Source organism: Monodelphis domestica, chromosome 8 (assembly GCF_027887165.1).
Source record: "Monodelphis domestica isolate mMonDom1 chromosome 8, mMonDom1.pri, whole genome shotgun sequence".
Taxonomy (NCBI): domain Eukaryota; kingdom Metazoa; phylum Chordata; class Mammalia; order Didelphimorphia; family Didelphidae; genus Monodelphis; species Monodelphis domestica.
The window spans coordinates 30618587-30641749 of record NC_077234.1 but is presented as its reverse complement, the minus strand read 5'-3'; the positions used below and the strand labels follow the sequence as shown (position 1 = coordinate 30641749).

At 36.0% G+C, this 23163-nt stretch overlaps 1 protein-coding gene across 2 annotated transcripts in view; it reads right to left on the bottom strand.

The window, feature by feature from the left end:
* Positions 1 to 23163, bottom strand: part of LOC100616966 (EGF-like and EMI domain-containing protein 1) — a 787120-nt gene that overhangs the window by 164186 nt on the left and 599771 nt on the right. For both annotated transcript variants that reach the window (XM_007502250.2, XM_056807813.1), the window contains 6 exons: positions 15394 to 15516; positions 12402 to 12524; positions 11805 to 11987; positions 10559 to 10690; positions 2020 to 2148; positions 117 to 245 (listed from right to left, as the gene is read on the bottom strand). In XM_007502250.2, coding sequence (XP_007502312.1) covers positions 117 to 245; positions 2020 to 2148; positions 10559 to 10690; positions 11805 to 11987; positions 12402 to 12524; positions 15394 to 15516 — 819 coding nt within the window. The remainder of the gene's footprint in view (positions 1 to 116; positions 246 to 2019; positions 2149 to 10558; positions 10691 to 11804; positions 11988 to 12401; positions 12525 to 15393; positions 15517 to 23163) is intronic.

Sequence of the window (23163 nt, the reverse complement as noted above, 5' to 3'; positions counted from 1 at the left end):
CTTAACTTTATAAGAAAAAAAGATGACTCTGCCCTTGGGATAGAACTAAGTACCTCCACCTTTCTGAATCTTTATTTTGTCAATAGAGATTGGATAAATAAATGAACGTGACTTACTCAGATGGCAGAACCGACCGTAGAGTCCTGGATCACATAGACAAACTCCATAGACCCTATGGCAATAGCTGTGGTGGGCACATATACATTTCTTATTGCAATCCTTTCCAAAGAATCCTTTAGGGCATCCTAGATAGTGTGAGGACATGGAAAGAAAGTGTTGGTCTATGTGTAAAATTATGTTGTTGTTGTTTTAAATAGAGATGGGTAATGTAGATATCTGCATTTGAATATTTCACAACTCTGACTTTTATAGGAATGATACTAAAACACACTTCATGATGTTTTAAAGTTTATAAAACACTCTTCTCAAAACACATCTATGAAGTAGGTTCATTATGTCTGTTTTAATAGATGCCTTCAAAGAATGGTTGGAGCACTGATAGGATGTCAGTTGCATGTATGTGGCAAGAGCTGGAGAATGAGGAAATCCTTATCTGTCCAGAGATGTGTGTATATAGGGAGATTATAGAATTTTTCCAGGACATAAATTTTGGGAAAAGATAAATGAAGGAAATCAATAGAGGAGTACATGGGATAATGACATCATGGTGCCTGTGTACGTTTCTCTGGTTTCTGAACACAATTGAGAACCTTTGATTAGGCACGTTTTAGGGGGTCTCACATACACTGTATTCACTGTTATAGACACATGATAGGAGACCAGTTATATCAGGTCCAAAATGAGAACCAAAAGAGTCTAGATAGCAGAATCCCTGAATAATAATATGGAAAGATTTGAGCCCAAGTGCTGGATCTATATGTCTTTTCTTAAATTACTGAGTCCATGTGTGTCTATGGTCAAACACAACTGAAGTGAATGAACAACAAAAACAAAATGGATTTCTTTGGAGATTCCTATTTTTGGAGGAAACATGGAAATAACACAATTGGTGAATAACCTAATAGGTTTGGTTTTATTCATTTTGGTTTATTGATTATGAGAAAGCAACTATAGTTTGTTAACCAATACTTGTGTGATTGACTCCTTGATGTCATGGTCATTTGATTTCTGAAACTCAGCAATGAAGAATAAGAGTTTAGACTCTCCGTGTATATATGTGAATATATGTGTATACATGGACAAATCCATATATATCACATGGCTTCTTTGAGCGACAGAGATAGCAAGTTCTTTGAGAACTAGAGTGTTGCTCAATGTTTCTTTGGTTCTTCCCTTGGTATCTGATGGAACACAGAGTTATTAAAGTGAATGTGATGTTCTTGTTATCTGGGATTCATTGTTGAACAAGCTCAGACAAGTAGATAGTAGCTTCTTTTTTGTTAAACAGATGATGATAGTGTGACTCAATGATGTTAAATGACTTATATAGGGTTACAAGGGTATTAATGATATAGTGAGTATTTGAAGAGCATATTATGTTATTAACTTTATGAATGCTAAAATGAATGAATGTGGGCTCTGTGAAGCCAAGTTTCTGGTCCATGACCAATGAATCAATAATCATTTATTAAGGGCCAGGAAAAATTTGAACTTAGCTTTTCATTACTATAAGACCAATATATATTCATTATGCTTAACTGCCTCTAAAAATTAGACTCTGAAGGGCAACTTGACTTGCCCATGGCCATATACCCAATGAGTATCAGAGCTGGCTTAGATTCTCTAGATTCCAGCTGGAGCATTTGTTTTTAACATTGATGATGATTATATCATCATCCATCAAGTCATTTAAATCACTTAAAACGTTTTTAAAAGTATCAAGTCTTAAGTTCACAGAAAAGGCTATGTGGTAGAATATTTTAAAAGTATCAAGTCTTAATTTCACAGAAAAGGCTATGTGGTAGAATACCAAATGAGCCAGCCAGTAGCAGGTTTCCTATTAGAAGTGATCAGGTACTCAAACAGAAATCATCTTTAGTTGAAGACAGGATCCCATACCATCTTCACAGATCATCCCATGAACTCCAGGGGGACAATGGCATTGGCCTGTTAGAGGGTCACAGGATCCTCCATTCTGACACTTACAGATACCATCACACTCGTGTCCATAGGTCCCTGGGGGGCAAGCTGTAAAGAAAATGGAGAAGATGAATGAAAAGAGGAGCCCATTCATTGTATAGCCAGGAGAGAAAATAATGTTTCTGTCATCTTGGTACAATGATACCAGGTAATTAAAGAACCAAGCCACTGTAGTATTGGGAAATGCCACTCTTAGGTTCCTATATTGAATGACACCACAATTCCTAAGGGACTTGTCACTATAACTGGATGAAAAATGAGAGCTGAAAGAGCAGGTAATAAGGATCAAATACAAAATTTGCTTTTTTTTCTGGATAAACTTCATCCTCAAAATTTCAAAACTATTCTGAGGTCTTTGCTGTACAAATTTGGGCCACATTAATGATATATAAACCACATGTAATACTCAGAAAATGAGAGGTACAAAAATTATGTATTTTTAACTAGCAGCCAACACAATGAAGGCTCTCTTGAGGGTTCAGGGATGTTTTTTTCATTGTCAAAGATTGATGAAGTTAAGCAAACAATCCTGTTTGTAGGAAGGTTTTAGTACTTCAATGTAAAATAAATTGGAAATAGACTTTGCAACTTTATTTTCATCTTAATTTGAAGCAATACAACTGCTAGGATAATCTTTGCTAACCACTGTAAATGATTCTTGATTTTTTTAAAGTCACATTAAAAAATTGAGAAACTATATGACATATCTATCTCTACCTCTCATTCTATACCCTGTAGCCCAGGGTAACATGGGAAAATATTTTCCATTCCACTTATTTTTCTTCTTTTTTATATAGTTGCCTAAAATGAAAGGAAGAGAGGAAAAAAGAAAAGGAGGAATGATATTATGGCAGGGAAGAGCCTAGAGAAAGGCATAGGGAAGAAAGGTTAGAAATAAGGAGGCTAAGGAAATTAAGGGGGATGGAATGAGTAGGGAAAGGAGGAAGAAAAAACATAGGGAAGAAAGATGGGATAGAAAAAAGAAGGAAAATGATGAACTAAATATTTTATGGTAAGCATTACATTTTCTGCTACTTTAATCTCTTTTTTTTCAAAATGGATATTTCTCTAGTCCCAGTTACCTTCAATTAAAATTTTTTTTCTAAGAGAATTTAGAAAGTAAAAGATAAAGAAAAGGGATAAATGATAGAAATACTTAAACATGATGAATAATCCCAATTCCCATGAGGAATTCAGAGAATTTTTAGAGCATAGCAATACTGTGAAACATTGAGATTCTACTGTATTGAATTTTAAAGCAATTGACATGTCATTGGGAAAGGGACATTTCATACCTCGATACTTAATAAGAACATGAAGCATGATAAACATTGTCCAGCAATAATAATCCTAGGGCCTCTCTTGTCAGATTTTACTCCTGTTTTGAATAAGAAAAATATCAAGCTAAGGAAATGAAAGGGAGAGAAGACATTTTGGTATAGATAGAGTTGATAAAATTAATGATATACTTGGATGGTAAATTATATTATCCTCTGAAATATCACACAGGCTGCCATTTTAGATCTATGGATAATACACAGCATTGATGAAATATGGATGCAAATATTACTAAATGAAAGAGAAAAAACTCTTTAGTTTTTAGTAGTAGAATTCAGATTAGAACTGGAGGCCAGACATACTAATGATTTAATCATTTCACCATGAAGCTTCATTAAAATGCCAAAGAAATTCTATTGCTGCATATCTGATGCCCCTCAGTCCTCCAGTCTCAAATCTCCAAAGACATCTCATCAATCTGTTAAAAGTTTGCTCAAGACAAATATCCTTAGTGAAACCTTCCTGGACCAATCTAAAAAGGTACGATGGTTTCATGGGTTGTGATGAAGTTAGAATCAGGAATTCCTAGGTTCAAGTCGTGCTTCAAATATGTAATACTTTTGTAACATTGGACAATTTACTTATCCTCAATTCCTTTATCTATAAAAAGAGACTGGGACTAGACTGTCTTTAAAATCCTTTTCAACTTTAAATCTCAACTTGCTTTAATTAAGAATTCCAAAGTAAGTCACTACTGAAATTCAAGGTCTATTTTGTTGCCTCACTTACTCAGAGCTAGTACTTTGTAATGGATTTATATGTAATATATCTTATACTTTACATATATGCATATATATGCACATACATACATATACATATACACATATATGCTTATATATATCTATATCTATATATCTTAGACTTATGCATATGAATGATGTGTCTCTCCCATAGAAGGTAAGCCATATGGGCAAGGACTATGTTATTTTACTTTTAAAAAAATCTTTGTCCTCATCATCTAGCATAATTATATCCACAAAGTAGGGGCTTAATAGATATGTGTGGAACTGAATTCCTCTTCCTTTCCCATTAGGTGATTCAGAGCCCTTGTCTAAACCAAGAAGACCAACATTCAAGTCCCTGCTCTGTTAATACTATCCATATGAAAGGGAAATAGATTTGGAGTCAGTAACTATCAGTTTAAATTCTACACCTTCTACACCTACTATTTACTATTTGATCAAATTGCTTAAACTGTCTTTAAAGCCTCTCCTGAGATGCACATCTTCAAAGGGAGAAGTTTTGGCCATTGAATTCTTAAGTCCCCTTCCATTACTTACAAGCTATGCAACAAGTATCTAAATCATTTATGAGCCTATAACTAAATTTATTTACCTTTTGTACCTTGCAGATCTGTTGGGCAATGTCTCGAATGCTTCATGTGCTTATCAAGTATTGATCCATGAAATATTTCTTTCCTAATAACATGTCTACTGCTTTAAAATTCAATTCAGTAGAATTTCAAGGTTTCACTGGGTTTCTACATGCTAGAAATTTTCTGAATTTCTGATAGGAATTTAAAATATTCATTATGCATAAGTATTTCTCTCATTTATCCCTTTTCTTTATCTCTTATTTTCAAAATCCTAATTAAAAACATTTTAATTGATTTAATTTTAAAAAATAGTTATAATTTTCATTGACTTATATGTATATGCTTATTATTGTATGTTATATATATATATATGATATTTTACATCATCTACACTCATCAAATGAGATGATATTTAGAAAGCACTTAGCATAGTGCCTGGCAATGAAATAATCAAATAAATAATTGGTCTTAAATCAGTGCTTATTCCATTCCCTTCTCTAAACATTTAAATGTAACTAACAGCAATAATGTACCATGATCAACTGAATGACTTAACTATTACCCAAAAGGCAAGGATCCACGACAATTCCAGAACAATGATTTTATGACAAAAAAGGCTATCCACCACCATAGAAAGAACTAACAGAATTTGAATGTACATTGAAATATGTCATTCTTTATTTTTCATCTTCTTTACTTCATTTCCTCTATGAATTTTTCTCTAGTATAAAAGATATGTATATTATTTAACAAAATGATGAATATGGAAATATGTATCATATGATTACAAGTGTACAAACTATGCCATATTACCTGCTGTCTTGGGGATGGGGAAAGGGTGAAAAGAGAGGAGCACAAAAAAATTAGAAAACAATGATTTAAAAGTATATTGATGTAATCTGGAGATTTTTAAAAATCTTGCTCCCTTATTCTATACATGGAATGAACCCTAGTAATGAGGATTAAGAGAGGATGTGGTGGTGGAAGCAGTTTAGCAAAATGAATCATATACATCAGTCACGTCTGGTAGTATTTGTAATGTTTCAGCTCTCTAGGTCCCCACCTCTGTAAAGTGGGGAGGAAGCTGATGAATGTATGTATTCTTTTAAAATTAAGATTTATTAATGATTTCTTCAGTGTAAGAGAAATTAAAATAAATACTGGTTAGATGAAAAATTAAAAATAGTTAACAAATACATTTATTTCTTGTTATTTCCTGAGATCATACCCAGGGAAATATTCTTCCTACATTAAAAAATCCACCCATTTCTCCATGATAATATTAGTACATGAGGAATTTACGCAGTTGCACAGGACTTATGTAGTGATTGTCTTTATTGTATCAAGATCTGTTTTCCAATATTTTTTGGGAAAAAAAAATTGGGGCTGACATGTCAGTGCTTTTCATGACTCTATCTAAAGATTAAATGAACCCAAAGGAAGGTCATTGGCCAGCGATTGAATCTTATGGAAAGACATTGACAAAAATTGCATGGAATAAGAAAATATAGAGAGACTCTGGTTCACATCAGCATAGGATGTACCATCCAATCAGTGTATCAATGAGCCTAAGGGTTCACAAAAATTACAGAGCAATATATTCCAATCTGACAGAGTTGAGAAAGATATTTTCATTTCTTACTCTGCACTTTATGTAATTCAGAAATTCAATTATACATATGAACATATATATTCTATTTAATGGAGAACCATCAAATATGGTGGCTATTATCTCAACTCTTCAATTTTATGATAAAGTTTATGGCATCTAAAGCTTTTTGCAGCCTAACCCCCTTTTACTTTTCCAGTCTTCTTATAATTTATTCACTTCCACACATTCTATGATCTATCTATATTATCCTACTTGTTCCTTGAACAGAAAACTTCATTTCTTATCACTACATAATTGCAAATGGCTGTCCCATATGCCTAGACAGTTCTCCCTTATCACTTTCACTTCCTTTTTTTCTACCTTCCTTTAAGATTCAGCTCCAATGCCACTTTCTGTTGGATGCCTTCCTCATTCCTACAGCTATTCTTATCTCCCCTCTGAGATGACTTTCAGTCTGCTCTGTATACATCTAATATTAATCTAGTTATTCTCATGTTGTCTTCTCCATTATATTGTAAGATTCTGGAGTGCCAGGACTATTTCTTGCTTTTCTTTGTATATATATCACTTGGTACAATGCCTGGTACATAGAAAGTGTTTATTTAGTTCTTATTGTTGTTCATCCTTCATTTCTCAACTTGTTAATGAATTGGATTTAAATGAAGCAGAATCACAAAAGTCTTCAGTTCTGTTGTCTCTTCCAGAGCCATCCAAATCCAGTGGCAAGGACAGAGTCCAAGACAACTTGTGATGTCCCAGGATGTAGTGGATGATCTTGTTGCCTTTGATGTCCGACAAATTCTCCACACACTCCACAGTGATTGCTTTAGCCACCTTCATGAACAAACTGTTTTCATCTGCTCATTCCTTGGAAGAAATTCTTCACATGCCTGGAGTAGACATCTCCCTAGCTCACTGATGGAGTTCAGGCTTCTCAGTTACTTTTAACCTGTTTTAACTTGTCTTTAAAGATGGTTTTACTAGACTTCTTGAAACCACAGATGAGAGGTGGGTAAAAGGTGGACACCGAATGTGTATGAGTAGCTTTGAAAAAAGCTTGCCAAACCCTCATGCCAGAGGGGCTAGCCCTTCTACAATAGCCCATGCACCCTACTTAGTGCTTATTGACTATTGACTTACTATATCCATTTGACAATGACATTTAAAGGAACTCCATTCTGTAGTCCAATATGTCAAGATTTCTAGGTTTGGCAATCAGAGTACTGGACAGTACCCCAAAATGCAATATTAGCCAAATTGTCATTACTCAGTGTGTGGGGTTTTGTCTGTTTGTCCTTGAATTTTGATTTTTGCCTTAGGAAACTCCTGGTGTGAAAACTCACCCCATTATTGCAGATCAATCACTGCTGCTAAGCATTGAACATTTATCTTTGCATGACAGGCATATATCTCTGATAATTCTCATAAATCTCTGCATGATAGGCACCATGCCACATTGAGGTTATACAAAGAAAAAAGCAGAAACAGTTGTCAACCTTAAGGAGCTTACAATCTAATTGGCGCACAACATGTACAAAAATCGGCACATATACACACATACGCAAACCCTACTTGCTGCTTCTCTAAAGGGCAACAATTTGGCACTTACAGCTTTAGAAAGGAGCTTGGGGCATTGAGAGGAAGATGAACTGCCCAGGGTCATCTAGCCTGATTATATTGGAGACAAGGCTTGAACCTAGGACTTCCTGATACCAAGACTGCCTCTTAATTAACCACCAACCAGAGTACTAAATCTGGAATCAAAAAGTCTAGAGTTCAAACTCACCGCAGACTACTACTAACTGTGTGACTCAGAGCAAGCTACTTACTCATTGTTTTTCTCAGTTATCTTGTTTTTAAAATACTTACTACCTTTTGAAGGATGTCATTTATTTATTTATTTTATTTAGATGGTTTTTATTTTTATTTAAATTTTTATTTATATTTAGATGGTTATTTATTTCCATGGTTGCATGATTCATGATCCTCTGCTTCCCTCCCCCACTCCAGGAGCTGACAAGCAGTTTTACTGTATTATACATGTATCATTGTTCAAAACCTGTTATTCATATTTATAGCAGAGTGATCTTTTAACTTCAAATCTTAATCATATCCCGATTGAGTTATAAGATCAATCACATGTCTTTCTTCTGCATTTCTGCTCCCACAGTTCATTCTCTGGATGTGGAGAGCATTTTTTTTTCCATAAGTTGTACTGGGTCATTGCATTGCTGCTAGTAGAATAGTCCATTACATTCGATTGTACCACAGTGTATCAGTCTCTGTGTACAATGTTCTCCTGGCTCTGCTCCTCTCTCTCTGCATCACTTCCTGAAGGTCGTTCCAGTTCACATGGAATTCCTCCACTTTATTATTCCTTTGAGCACAATAGTATTCCATCACCAACATAAACCACAATTTGTTCAGCCATTCCCAAATTAAAGGGCAGCCCCTCATTTTCCATTTTATTTTTTGCCACCACAAAGAGTGCAGCTATGAATATTCTTGTACAGGTCTTTTTCCTTATTATCTCTTTGGGGTACAAACCTAGTAGTGATATGGCTAGATCAAAGGGCAGACAGTCTTTTAGCTCCCTTTGTGCATAGTTAAAAATTACCTTCCAGAATGGTTGGACCTATTCACAATTCCACCAATAATGCATTAGTGTCCCAATTTTGCCACATCCCCTCCAACATTTGTCACTTGAAGGATTGTATTTATAAAGCACTTAGCACAGTACCTGGCACAATCAGGTACTTAATAAACATGCTTGCTTATTTCCTTCATATTACATTTTGAATTTTAAAATTTGAGACAAGAGGTCTGCCCTTTGAAGCCACAGTTGGGGGGCTAAAACCAAAAATAAATAATGTTTTATAATAATAAAATAATAAATTATATTATAAATTAGAAAATATATAATATAATAAAAATTATAAAAGTCAAAATGAAGTAGTCCTTTAAAGAATAAAATAAAATGTCCTTTGCATTTAATTTCTCATATCTGTTGAGGGGCAAGGAGGGATAAATATTTATTAAATACCTACTATGATCCAGGCACTATGCCAAGGACTTCACAATTATTATTTCACTTGATCCTAACAACAACCCAGTGATGTAGTTACTTTATTATCCCCATTTTAGAGCTGAGACATTTCATTTCTTTAAATATATCTTCAATGTGATATAGTTTATAAATATGATTTATTCATATTTACAATATATTCATATTATGTTTAATTTTTAATTTTTAATTAATTTACATTTAAATTTAATAATTTAATATTAAATAAATAAAAATAAATTTAATAATAAATTTAAATTATTTAATTTAATTTATTATATTTGTTTTCAACATTTTATCAAATGATTCCTTCTCTATTGTAAGGAGTGGAGGGATAGAAGGATAAATGTGGAAAATTAAAGGTAACAAACAAATTTATACTGAAAAAAAATATTTTTATTTATACTCATAGAAAAGGGGTTGTTTTGTTTAATGTTTGTTATTTTAGCCAGCATATTTTATCATGATGGGATGATCTCAAGAAAGAAATACAGTTCTATTTTATGTCTATATAATCATTTACATATGTGTATTTCTGAATATATAGATACAAAATATCCAAATATCTTTGGAGAGGCAAGTTTTATTTCCTTTGTTAAGGGGGATGTCTTGCCAGGAATGAAAACCTCATATAAACGGAAGGAATTTTGAAAGCCTTTCGAATACAAGAATTCTTTATTAACTTTTATAGCTGATGAATAAATATGATACTTAAATAAAACAACAATCTAATTTGATAAGTTTCCTAAGAAATGTAGAAACAAACCCTTCTAATTTTAAGTTGAAATTTAGATCTATATATTGTTATTGACCCTCTTCCTGGTAAATATATAAGATCATAAATGGAGGGCTGGAAAGGACTTGAAAAGTCATTCTGTCTAACCATTTTATCTTACAGAGAAGGAAATGGAAATTCAGGGATGTAAAGGTATCAGACCAAAGCGGAAAAAGGATTCAAAAGTCAGGATTTGAATTGGGGCTGTCTGATCCTAGAATTCATACTTATTCCAAGCTCCTTGAATGGAAAGACAATGCCATATTTTGTCTTTGTAGTCCTAAACATAGCATCTTTCATCTATCTGACAATCCCTCCCTACACACTTACTTTGAATCAGCATCATGTACTCACTTTCATTACAGAGGATGCCACCCCAGCCAGCTGGGCAGAGACAGCCGCTCTTTTCCTCATTGCACTCGCCTCCATTCATACAGTCTTCACACACCAAACTACAGTCATGTCCGAAAGTATCATGTAGACAGACTAGAATGATAAAAATTAGGTTAGCGAGCTCATAAGTCTATTCCCCAGATAGATAAAACATCAATCAATTAATGAATTAAACAACCAACAAAAATGTCTTTATTGACCTTTCTAAGCCAAGAACTATATGATTCAGTAGGAAGGGAAAATCCCAAAGAAAACCTCCCTTTTCTTCTAGTAGGTACACAGCTACATTCCATTGGAATAGCCTTCTCCATATCAATGAAACCCAAATGTCTCTGTCAATTGACCACATTTATTAGACTTTTATTATGTGCCAGACACTACTCTAAGATCTGGAGACTCAAAGAGCTGCAAAATGCCATCTCTTCCCTCAAAGAACTTACATTCTAATGGATCCAGCTCTTCCTCTGATTCTATTAACCTCAAAAGCTTATTTTATAGAATTGCTTCTGAAACTCTACATTCAAGGCTTTCAAAGAATTTGGTATTATACAAGAATGATTAGTTTGGGGTATTTAAAAAATGGGTACATATATGCCCACACACAGGCATATGTTTGTATGTATATACACATGCACACACATATATAAATGCATACATACATATAATATGTTGAGTGAGTTGTGTAGGGGTTGGGAGAGAGAGAGATGAATGGGAGCTCTAAGAGTAATTGTCCGATATTAGACTGTGAACTCCTTGAGGGCAGGGACTAAAACTCTTACCTTCTGTTTTAGAATCAATACTGTGTATTAGTTTCAAAGCAGAGGAATCTAGGTAAGGGCTAGGCAACAGGGATTGAGTGACTTGGCCCAGGACCATGCAGCATGAAAGTGTCTAATGCCATATTTGAATCTAGGACTTCTCATCCCTAGACCAGGCTCTCAACATAGTAAGTTAACTAACTGAATCTCATAGTTTATTAATTCACTGATAGTATTTCATGTTTTTTAACCCCAAACAGTTTTTTCTTTTTCTTTTTTATCTTGTCAGTTTAGCCGTGGCACATCATTTCTATATCTTTTTTACTTTTAGGGGTTTCCAGAGGATTGAGGAAACCCACTATTCTGACCATCTTTCTCATTAATCTTAAATGAATTTTCAAAAAAAGAAAGGAAAGAACAACAAATCTGAGTGGTTTCTTTTCACTTACCCACTTTGTGTAAAACAGTGAATTCTCCTAGGATATCTCTTTCCTCTGGTCCACCATCATCTTCATAATTGGGATTTGAAGAAACAGCATAATTAAGCAGATGAGAAGGTCTCCTGTAGTGAAGATCTGGGAACCTCACAACTTCAAGTTCTTCTTTCTCCTCAAATTCATCCTCATCTAAAGCTAAAACCAAAGAGGAAAATGACTGAGCATTTCCATCCTTCATAGGGAAAAGGCAAGGATGATAGGAGGTGGGTATGTATATATGTGTGTAGAATTGAGACAGAATGGATGAGAGAAATGAGAAGTTTGAACTACACACACTAGCAGGGGGTAGTGAAAAGGGAAAATTCTTTGAGCAAGGCCAATTCAAATAGACAATCACAAAGAAAGGTTAGAAGCCATGAACACAAAGGTAAAATTGCAATAGAAAGAGGACAAAGAGAGGAGAAAAATAGTTCTAGTTTTGAAAAAAAAGAAAGATTTGAAGGATGGACTGAGAAGGAAATTGCATTCTTCTGTCCCCCAGAAAGGAGAAACAATTCTAAGTAGTTGAAATATGGTTTAAAAAAAGGAAATACCCTCATAGTAACTTACGGATGCACATTTTTCTGTTACTATCAATTTGGTAACCTTCCTCACAGAGACATTCATATGATCCCAAAGAATTAACACAGAGCTGGTCACAGTCGGTACTGTCATCCAGACACTCATCCACATCTGAAAAAGAGAGAGAACACAAGGCATCCTCCTGGGCGTTGACTTGGGGAAAAAGAGCTTTTGGACTGAAAGGCATAACCATGATCATTGTTCCATCTTACATAGGGTGCTCTGACACAAAATAAAGCCAAGATGAATTCCCAGTCAGGACCACTTTTCTCCAGCACAGACTACCAATGCTACCTTTATCAACTTGGCAAATTCATTGCTCTTCTGGGGACACAAACTTCCCGGTATCTCAGAACTAACTGCTGCCTCAGTTGATGAAGGTTTATAATGTACATCCTACAAAAATGTCCCAGTCTGTGAGATACTTTGCAGGATGTAAAATAGAATGGTTAATTGGGATGAGCTCTGCAGGATGCATTATTTTAGGTTGTAAGTTGATTTCCTTAGTTGTTGTTGTTGTTCTTAAGAGGGCTGCCTTCAAGTCATTAAGATCTGGATTCAAGTCCTTTCTCTGACATGTGCTAGCTAGCTTTATGAATTCTGTCAAACCAATTAATCTTTTGTTGGGTCTCAGCTCTAAGACTAGAAATTATATATGAGATGCCAATCAACATGGTGGAAGGAGTTTGCGCACCAGTGGTTTCCCAAAGCAAATGAAATCACAGATCCAGATTCTTACCCCACAAAGCATTAATTCATTAAGGAACCATGAGCTATTAAAAAGAAATGTCACATCATTCTGCTATGACAGCGGCATCTTGATCCAATCCCTTTCTTTGCAAAGGAAGATCAGGACACAAAAAAATAACTAGTGAATAGCTATCATTAGAACACCTACCTCCAAAGGAATTCTCTCAATCCCTGTGACCAATATACTCAAAGGTAGCTGAGATGTTATGACTATTAAGGCTGGTTAGTGAGCCTTTGTCTATCTCAGTATAAAGCCATTCAACTCTCAGGATCTATGGGCTATCCAGTGGTTAGTCAGGTTATCATTCTAGACTGAACTCTTCTGTTGTATGGGCGGCTACATTCCTCTAGGTCAGACAAAGTCTTTACTACTTGAAGTTAGCAAGGAGGTGCACCATTGAATGCCAGTGTCTTTTTGTAGCCTCCCAAAGGAAAGAGCGTGCCCTTGCACTTTAAATATCATTCTGTAAATCCAGGGATTGATCCATTTGGTCGGAAGTTTTGTCTGGATTTTTTGAAATCACAAAGCTAACTGGCAATTGCCTTAAGTTGCTTATGAGTAAGATAACCAAAAATTTCCTGGCAGAATCTAATTCTTTTAATAGGAGTAATGAAAATCAGTGTAAAAGTCTGAGCGGGGACTTTGGGGAAGTCTGTCACCTATGGGAGGAGTAGTTTAGAAGGGGACTGGAGGCTAATCCTTTAAGATGGTCTCGGAGAGCTGAAGCATTCCCAATTATGGTATATATACACCAGTGTGTACACGCATGGCTATGTAATCTTCCCTTTGGCTCATCCGCCTGATGAACAGATGGTCCATGAAATTCAGATTTTTAAGCCCCTAATTCACTGGACCCAGTGTTTGGTTGGAATTTGGTCAATGTTAATATACGCCACCACTTTTAGAATGTGCGCCTTGCAAAACAAAAAGGGTATTCTTTTATATCCCTTCCTTTTTTTGGTGTTTGGAGATTGGACAGCTCAGTTATATAAAGCAGAGCATCTCAGTATCAAGAGAATTTAGGAATTCATTACACTGAATAAAGAAAAGCTATTTTCTCTGCAGCATTTGGAGCTTTAATATAATTTTAACTGCTATTGGTACAGATGTAGATCATCTAATCCTTATTTCAATTTCAAGAAAACTTTTATGAGTCAAAATAATAGCAATAATAACCAAAAGATGAAAAACACCGTCTCCTTTAATGCAAGCTTTCACAAATTAAAAAGGCAACAACCAATCCCACAACAATGAATTACATAAGGTATTGGTAGTGAAATTAAAGAAAACTAAATTAACTCTGCTCTATTCATTCAAACTCATCTAAAATGATCTCTTCAGATACAATTTAGACATAATCCAAGAGCAAAATGAGTTATTTTGACCAAATACTCATTAGAAAGCTATAAAACTAGCATTTCTTTAAAAAAGCATTTGTCATTTAAATGTGGTAGATGACAAAATAGGGGGAGGATGGGCTGTGAATGGATCAATGGGAGCCGATGCTCCTGACTTCTATTATGGGCCATTATAATAACCACTCACAGTTTTATAACTTTTAGAGTTCACGTGGCCTGTCTTAGGGCCCCGGGATATAGGTAGTCCAGGTATTATTATGCCTATTCTATGTATGAAGAAATGAATAATAAGAAGGATTAAATGATCTGCTCAGCTCTTCTATGGAATTTAGTACTCTTTCTGTTATAAAAATAACACCTATGTATCTAGAAAACTCTTTAAAATTTCAAAGCACTTAACATTTTTAAGTTAAAATAAAAAAAAGTTAATTCTGTGAGATATTTGCAATTAGTATTATTCTATCCATTTCTCATATGGGAAAATTCAGGCTCAGAGTGCCAGTGAATTCTAGCCATGAGATTTATATGTTTTCAACTTGACTCTAACCACTGTCCAACCCTGTCTCTCCATTACTTTGGTGCCTCCTCATTTCAGGCAGCCCATGCTATAATAGAAATCTCTTGAGTAACTAAAGATTATATCAATAAACTACTCTGGATGCTCACACTGGTGATTTCTACAAGTTGCGACCTTTTGCATCACCCCATTCACAGCTCTTTGCCTGCATGTTGTCAAAGTTCCTTTAATCAAGTCAAGTGAAAAGGATTATGGTTTACTGAACAAGATGTATCCCCTTCTCGCTCCACACATCCCCTATTGTAGTGTAGGCACGCCACGCCAATCACTTGAAGACAAATCCCAGATATTTACCATCACACCCACAGCCATCAGGACTGAGCTGAAATCCTGTCTTGCAATCACATTCGTAGCCTCCCAAATAGTTGATGCAGAGCTGGGAACAGCACGCTTGTCCACTTTCACACTCATCAAGGTCTGAAAGGGGAAAAAAAGGGGGTCATTTCTGTTGTTCAGCATTCAGGTAAATTGTAGAATGATGGGCAACATTATTAGATAAAATCATTGCAAGATCATTTCAATTTTCCTGATGTTCAGAATGTGTACAGAAGGGGAGAAGTCCCCTGTCTGGATCCCCCATAGCTTTTGTACACTGAATTGATTTATTCATTTAGTATTTAAATGGTTCCATGCTTATTTTTAACATAAGGAAAGAGGTCTTCCTGCCCTTTAATTGATGAACAACCTGATGAGATAAACACACACGCACACAGAACTGAAGGACATTCTGAAAAAATGCAAAATTGGAATGATAAGATTCCAGACAGCTGATAAGGGTAGCTTTTCATGCTACGAGGTTCTGGAATCTAAGATTCTAAACTAGAAGAATCTTTATTGGTGATCTAGTCAAGTATCTTCATTTTCTTGTCCTAGGTCATATAGATAATCAGTGTCAGGAGTAAACTGGATCCCAAGTTTTCCAACTCGAGTCACCAATTTAGAGCTAGAAGGGAGCTTAGAGATCACCTATTCCAAATCATTCATTTTTTGATGGAGAAACTAACGTCCAGAGATGATCTTCCTCAAGTCTTACAAAGAGCATGTAATAGAGCCTGGATTCAGATTTGACTCCCCTGACTTGGAATTTGATGCTTTTTTCTATGCCATGGCACTTTTTCCTCAGACGAGGCAGATCTGGTGTTTGAACCCACATCTGGGGAGTCCAGATTCAAAGTTCTTCCTGATATTTTTTTTCAGATACTCAGAATAAGAATTCACTGTTAGGACTAGTGTATTACAAGGGTTCAAAGAGCCAGGGTCACCAGGAAAAGAGGAAGCAGTAATCATGTCCCAAGAAAAGGAGCTTTAACTCATTTGTTCCTCATGTTAGTCTGGCTTCTCAATAAATATGATTTCTATTAAGCTTATATCAGATAGTGTGGCTTACTAGATAAAGGATTATGCTAAAAACCCTGAGATCATTATTATTGAATTGTTTCAGTCATATCCAACTCTTCATGACCCCATTTGGGGTTTTCTTGGCAATAATATTGGAAGAGTTTGCCATTTCTTTCTCCAGCTCATTTTGCAGATGAGGGACTAAGGCACAAAATTAAATGACTTTCCCAGGATCAGACAGTTACTAAATATATGAAGGCTGAATTTTAACTCATGAAGGTGAGTATTCCTGATTCAAAACTCAGTGCTCTATCCACTGAGCCAACACGATGACCTGTGTTCAAATCCTACCTTTGGCAATACAAGTATCCCTTTCATATTTGCAGGGGTTGGGGCATCTCCCCCCTAAATCTTGAAAATACTTGTAAAAATTTTTGGCCTTCCCTTAAAACTAGAGAAGAAGTCTGGATTTTTTTCTTTGATAGAGTATTTACAGTATCTTATTGTAAAATTAGGTTAAGTAGTTTAACTTAAAAAAATAAATTGTATATATTTATGGTATTAAGATATAAAATGCCTTATATTATATAATACTATGCATATATTTTATGCATTTCTGAGTTTATAAACTTTTTCTCTGTCATCTACTGGCCTTCATAAATCATCTATGGCTTTCCAAAAATTCCTATTTAATTTTTTATGCTGACCCATGATATATCAAAACTGAGATGGGGTGGATTGTGATGTGGAAGGGATACCAGTACTTACAGTGTGTTCCTGAGCAAGCAACATAACCTCTCTTTGTCTGAGGCAGTTCTCAGTCTAATAATTGCAGATATCTTATGATCCAGCCATAGCACTGCTGGGTTTGTACCCCAAAGAGATAATAAGGAAAAAGACTTGTACAAGAATATTCATAGCTGCGCTCTTTGTGGTGGCCAAAAATTGGAAAACGAGGGGATGCCCATCAATTGGGAAATGGCTGAACAAATTGGGGTATCTGATGGGGATGGAATACTATTGTGCTGAAAGGAATAATGAACTGGAGGAATTCCATGTGAACTGTAATGACCTCCAGAAATTGATACTCCTAGAGTGAAAGGAGCAGAACCAGGAGAACATTGTACACAGAGACTGATACACTGTGGCATAATCGAATGTCATGGACTTATGTACTAGCAGTAATGCAATGACCCAGGACAATTCTGAGGGACTCATGAGAAAGATGCTATCCACATCTAGAGAAAGAACTGTGGGAGCAAAAATGCAGAAGAAAACAACTGCTTGATCACATGGTTCAATGGGGATATGATTGGGGATGTAGATTCTAAGTGACCATCCTAATGCAAATATTAATTATGTGGAAATAGGTCTTGATCAATGACACATGTAAAATCTAGTGGAATTGCTTGTTGGCTATAGCGGGGTGGGAGAAGGGGGGGGAAGAACATCAATCAGGTAACCATGGAAAAATATTCTCAATTAATTAAAATATTCTCAATTAATTAATTAATTTCAAATAAAAATAAAAATTGCAGATCTGTTTGGTAGAGGGAATTTTCTAGTGAAGAAATTTCTACATTATCAGTGAAATTACAGTTCTCTCTTCTCTAATGAAAGGCACTTATGGAAGCATATATAATTTGATGAAGATCAATCCTCTTGCCTCTTGAATATTGTGGAAGAGGCATGAAGGAAGAGAAAATTTCATGCATGCGGGACAAAGAGTAAAGGACCTCAGCTGTCAATCAAGAAAGAATATTCCAAATGGAATGTTCCCAGGAAACTCAGTTGGAGAGTCAAGCCAGACTGAAGGGGGAAGAAGCTCTGAACTGGACCTCTGTTAGCTTCTGTCCTAGGCTGAAGGACCCTTGGGGTGGGGGGAGGCTTCTGGAGCTAGGTTGAGAAGAAATTAACTTTTGTTGGTGTCTTAGAGTGTGAAGAACTGATTGTATATTTGAGATTTTAGTTTGAAGGAAGAAGAAAGAAAATTAAACAGTTGTCCTCCCGTCTACCCGACAGGTTTTTGTGTCACAGCTGTGATAAGATTGACATTTCCCAAAATCCTCCTAACCCTCCTTATAGATTAGGGACAACCCTATCCATCTCACCTCAATTTCCATCCTTGTCCTGTTTTTCCCAATAAACCTCCTTACCTGAGAAAGAGGGAAAAGGTATCTTCTCTAAACCTCACAGTTCACCTTTGAATTACATAGAAAGGTGGCTGACTAATGGGGGGGGATGGGGAGGGAGGCAGGAGGGCATGGGTGGAAAACTTGGAGGTGAAGGGTGGAGGGTAGGGAATATTTTGATCTATTAGCCATCAGTAGTGATCAATAGGCAACCTCAGAGTATCCCCTCCAGTAGTATCTCTCTATCTCTCAGAAGTATCTCTATCTCCATTACAACTAGGCACCTTCAGGTTTTCCCTGGTATCTCTCTAGTCAAGCCAGAGTATCTCATTTATTACAAATAGAAATATCTCCTCAGTATCCTTTCTATTACAATATGTAATGGTAGTCCTTACAGAGAGCATCTAATTTAATTCAATTTGTCAACATTTATGAAGCTTCTCTTGCATACAATAAGATCAGTGTGAGATTTAAAATGGTTGAGGTCTTAAAATGTAGTGACTAAAATAGTGGAAGATATAAATTGTGATAGATATAAGAGAGGGTGAGTAAATTTGACCACAGAAATATGTTTCACTACAGTGTCTTGGGTTTTAAAATCAAATATAAGGTGGTCGCCAGGGAAATATTCCCAATTATTCAAATACCCAAGTCAATTGGGTTTTATAGAGATTTTAATTAACAATACAATGAGTAATCAAAGAAGGAGAGAGAGAGTAAGAAAGGAATAAGTAGGAAGGGCCTCAAGCCAATATGGCCTAGACCTGAGTCGTAAAAGAGAAATCAGTCAGTTTTTTAGCACTCACCACATGGTCTGACTAAACAAGGATACTAGTGACACCAGGCCAGTGTCCTTCCTCAAAGAGTCTTCCAGCCAGAGATTGTTTCAAAGGGCCTCTCTCAAGACCCTCCAGAGCTCCTACCCCAGAGGGACAGAGCCCCTCAGAGGAGCTTCTCAAGGAGCTCTCCTCCAGAATGAGAGTCAGAAATTGAGATCTTTTTTGCTCTTCTCTGAGCTCTTATTTTTAAGGGCAAAATCTCCTCTGTCACCTCCCCTAAGTCCTTACATCTACCAATCACTGTAGATGTTTCTAAAGGACCACCCATTTTGAATTCACAGCTGAGTAGTTTTAATCTCTTTAGTAAGTCAGGAAAAAATGCTGCTGTGTTGACAAATTTCATTAAGAAAAAACCTCTGAATAAGTTATCACCCTTTTAGGTTTAAGTAGTTTATAAGTTGCCCCACCTTTATAGGTACTTAGTATCCCATTGTATCAATTCTAAAACAGTCATGACTCAAAGAACTTCCTGTCCCTTCCATAAGCATGGATCAAAGTACTTTCATTGTTTAGCAAACAGTTTTCTGTCCTAAAGCAGTCTTAAGTAGGGTGGAGCAGGGACACTCCCATAGCTAGGAGCCCCCACACTCAAGTAGAGTTCTCACCATCTGTTGGGAATTTTTTTTAAGTAGAAGATTCCCCAATGGGGAAATTTCCAACATTCATAAGTCTGAGAAATTTTAAGGTTTACATCAGGGAGGTGGACCAATAGGTCTAGAGTCAGGAGGGCTCATCTTTTAAATATGGCCTCAGACACTTCTAGCTATGTGACCCAGGGAAAGTCATTCAAGTATGTTTGCCTCAGTTTCCTCATCTATAAAATGAATGGAGGAAAAAAATGGCAAACAACTCCAGAAATTTTTTGTCAGATTGACATGAGTCAATGACAACAACATCATTGCATACAAAGCCCAATGTTTGGTTTTTATTAAAGAGATTTGTGGAATGGGTATTGGAAATTAGAAAAAAACAAGGAGAATAAGACCAATTCTTGTATGGATATTTCCATTGAGTGGTCATTTATGTCATGATGGGACCTGTCAAGTCAAGGATTTGACAAGATCACATATTTGAAACCACATCCCTCAATAAATAACCCACTAAGATATATTGTATAGTTCTTTGACATTTTGCTCAGGTAAGCATGTACTGTGATTGACAAATCTTCGGTAAGAGAAGTACAAATAGAAGCAGTTTTCCAATGGAGTGCCCCAGGGCTTTCATGCTATTTAGTATTTTTATCAATAACATGAGTACCAAAACACATATACAAAATTTACAGGTGACACCAAGCTGGGAACAATAGCAAGCACAGTGGATGGAGAGCCAGAATTGTGAAAGATCAGCGAAGACTAGAATATTGGGCTGAATCTAATTAAAAGAAACCTTAATAGGGATAAATGTAATCTTACATAGGTTAAAAAGTCACCTTCATGAGCACAATATGAGTGAGGCATGAGTAGATAGCAGACTGTCTGAGGGAAAAAAAGATCTGGGGATTTTCAGGGACGGCAAATTTAATTTGAGTCAATAGTGCGATGTGGCAGCAAAGAAATCTAAGGTGCTTCTTAGACTATATTAAGAGAGGCATAGCTTCCAGTGACAAAAAGGTCACATTCCCATTGTCCTCTGTCCTGGTTAGAACACATCAGGAATAGTGTTCAGCTGTAGGCAAGAGAATCTTAAAAGGACATTCAAAAGCTGGAGAGTGCCAAGAGAAGGGCAACCAGGTCAATGAAGGGTCTAAAATTCAGACCACCTTAGTAATGAGGGAAAGAATGGAGATTTTTTTCATCAGCACATGAAAAGAGTTAGGGGATAGATCAGAGCTTTTTTTTTTTTAAATAATTGAATGACTGCCACACAGAAGAGAGATAAGATATATTTCTGTTTGGTCCTGATGGGCAGATCTAAGATCAGTGGTTAACAGCATAAAGAAGAAAATTAAAAGCCTAACTTGGAATTTTATAAGATCTGGGTTCAAATCTAATCTCTGATACTTACTGGTTGTATAACCCTGGGCAAGTGATTTGCTACTTTGCTACTTTTTCTCATCTGTCAAATGAAGTGGTTGAATTGGAATATTTCTAAGATCCTTTTTAGCATTAAATTTAATATTCTATGTTTCTGAATTCAAAAGGTTGAAATTTAAGTAAGGAAGAAATAATGCCTAACAATGAGAGGTTTCCAAAATTGAAATGGGCTCCCTAAGGTGGTAGTGAGTTTTCCATTATTGGTCATTAAGTTAAGATTGAATACTGTAGAGGGGATTCTTTAAGATTTAACATCTTATGTAGCTTTTGGTACTCTAAGGTCCAGGGATTGGAAAATAGTTTCTTTTTCACTTGTTTATTTGGCTATGTGTAATCTCACTAGCAGGTTTAGGGAAAGTAGAAATTAAAGATAAACCTGGTTACCTAATTCATCCCATCTCATATTAACAATGAGAAAATGGCAGTTTCCCAAGATGACCCCCAAAGCCAAATGTGAGCCCAAGTCCCCTAATTTAACATGAGCTCTTCCCATGTTCCCAGTCTACAAACACCAAAATATAAAAACCTTTATTTAGGAAGTGTTTTGTATATTTTAGGTTTTTGAAACCTTTGATGAGAGGTGGTATATGGGTAATTTCCAAGAATGCAATACAGTCATTTCACTCACTGCTCCATTGAGAGTGGAGAAATATTTGCTTGTAACTAGGGTGGCTGGAATCAAGTCCTTGGCTCCCTTGAACCCTGGTTGAGCTACTGGGTTGGGGGTGGACTGTCAATGCTGAGTTTACAAAATCCCTTTGAATGTTAACTAGATGAGCAACCACAGATGTAAAAGGTCACTATTGCAATTAACCTTGGAAAGGGTACCGACATTAGAAAACTCAGGAAGAGAAAGGAAAGGAAGAAAATGAAATCAATCAATCCAGGTTAGGGGTCACCATGAAATTGATTAATGTGGGTCATTTGGACGCAAAGTGTTCTTTCTCCTTCAAATGTCACCAGTAGGACTACCTTGTAATATTCTAGATGTTATCTATTTCCTTGCTCATATTTCACCTCAATGGATTGTTGAGGGCAACAACCAAAAACTTCTCATCATTTTCCCCTATTTTTACTCTGATCCCATTATATCCCCCTTTATTGTCCACTTTAGCACCACTAAGGTTTCTTTATGGTCTTCTAACATTTCAGATCATCATACATTCATGATGAAAGTTTCTCTCTTCTCAGGTACACAGATCGGTTGCTTCATCAAATTAGGAAATAATGCACTTGATCTGGCCTTCATTGATTTAGATCTGAGTCATCACCAGGCTGACATTTGTCAACACTTCCAAAAACATCATTATCATCTCTCCTCCAATCTTCCAGTATCTCAGGGATATCCTTGAATTATCCCTCCACCTCACCCACATAGTCAGTCAGTTGCCAAGCTTTTATCCCTTCACTACATTTCTCCCATCATTCCCTTTCTCTTTACTCTCTCACCATCACCACCTTGTTTCAGCCCCTCACCTTGTCTCACTTGGACTATTTCAATGAGATACTAATTGTGTTTCCTGATTCAAGTCTCTCCCCCCCCTAGTCAATCCTCCATACTGCTTCTGGAGTGATTTTCCTTGAGCCCAGGTCTGGTCATATCACCCCCCTACTTGATACATTCCTCTTACCTTTGGGATTCCATAGAAACCCATCTTTGACTTTCAAAGCCCATACAACTTGGCTCCAACCTATATATATAGAATATAGAATATATAGAAT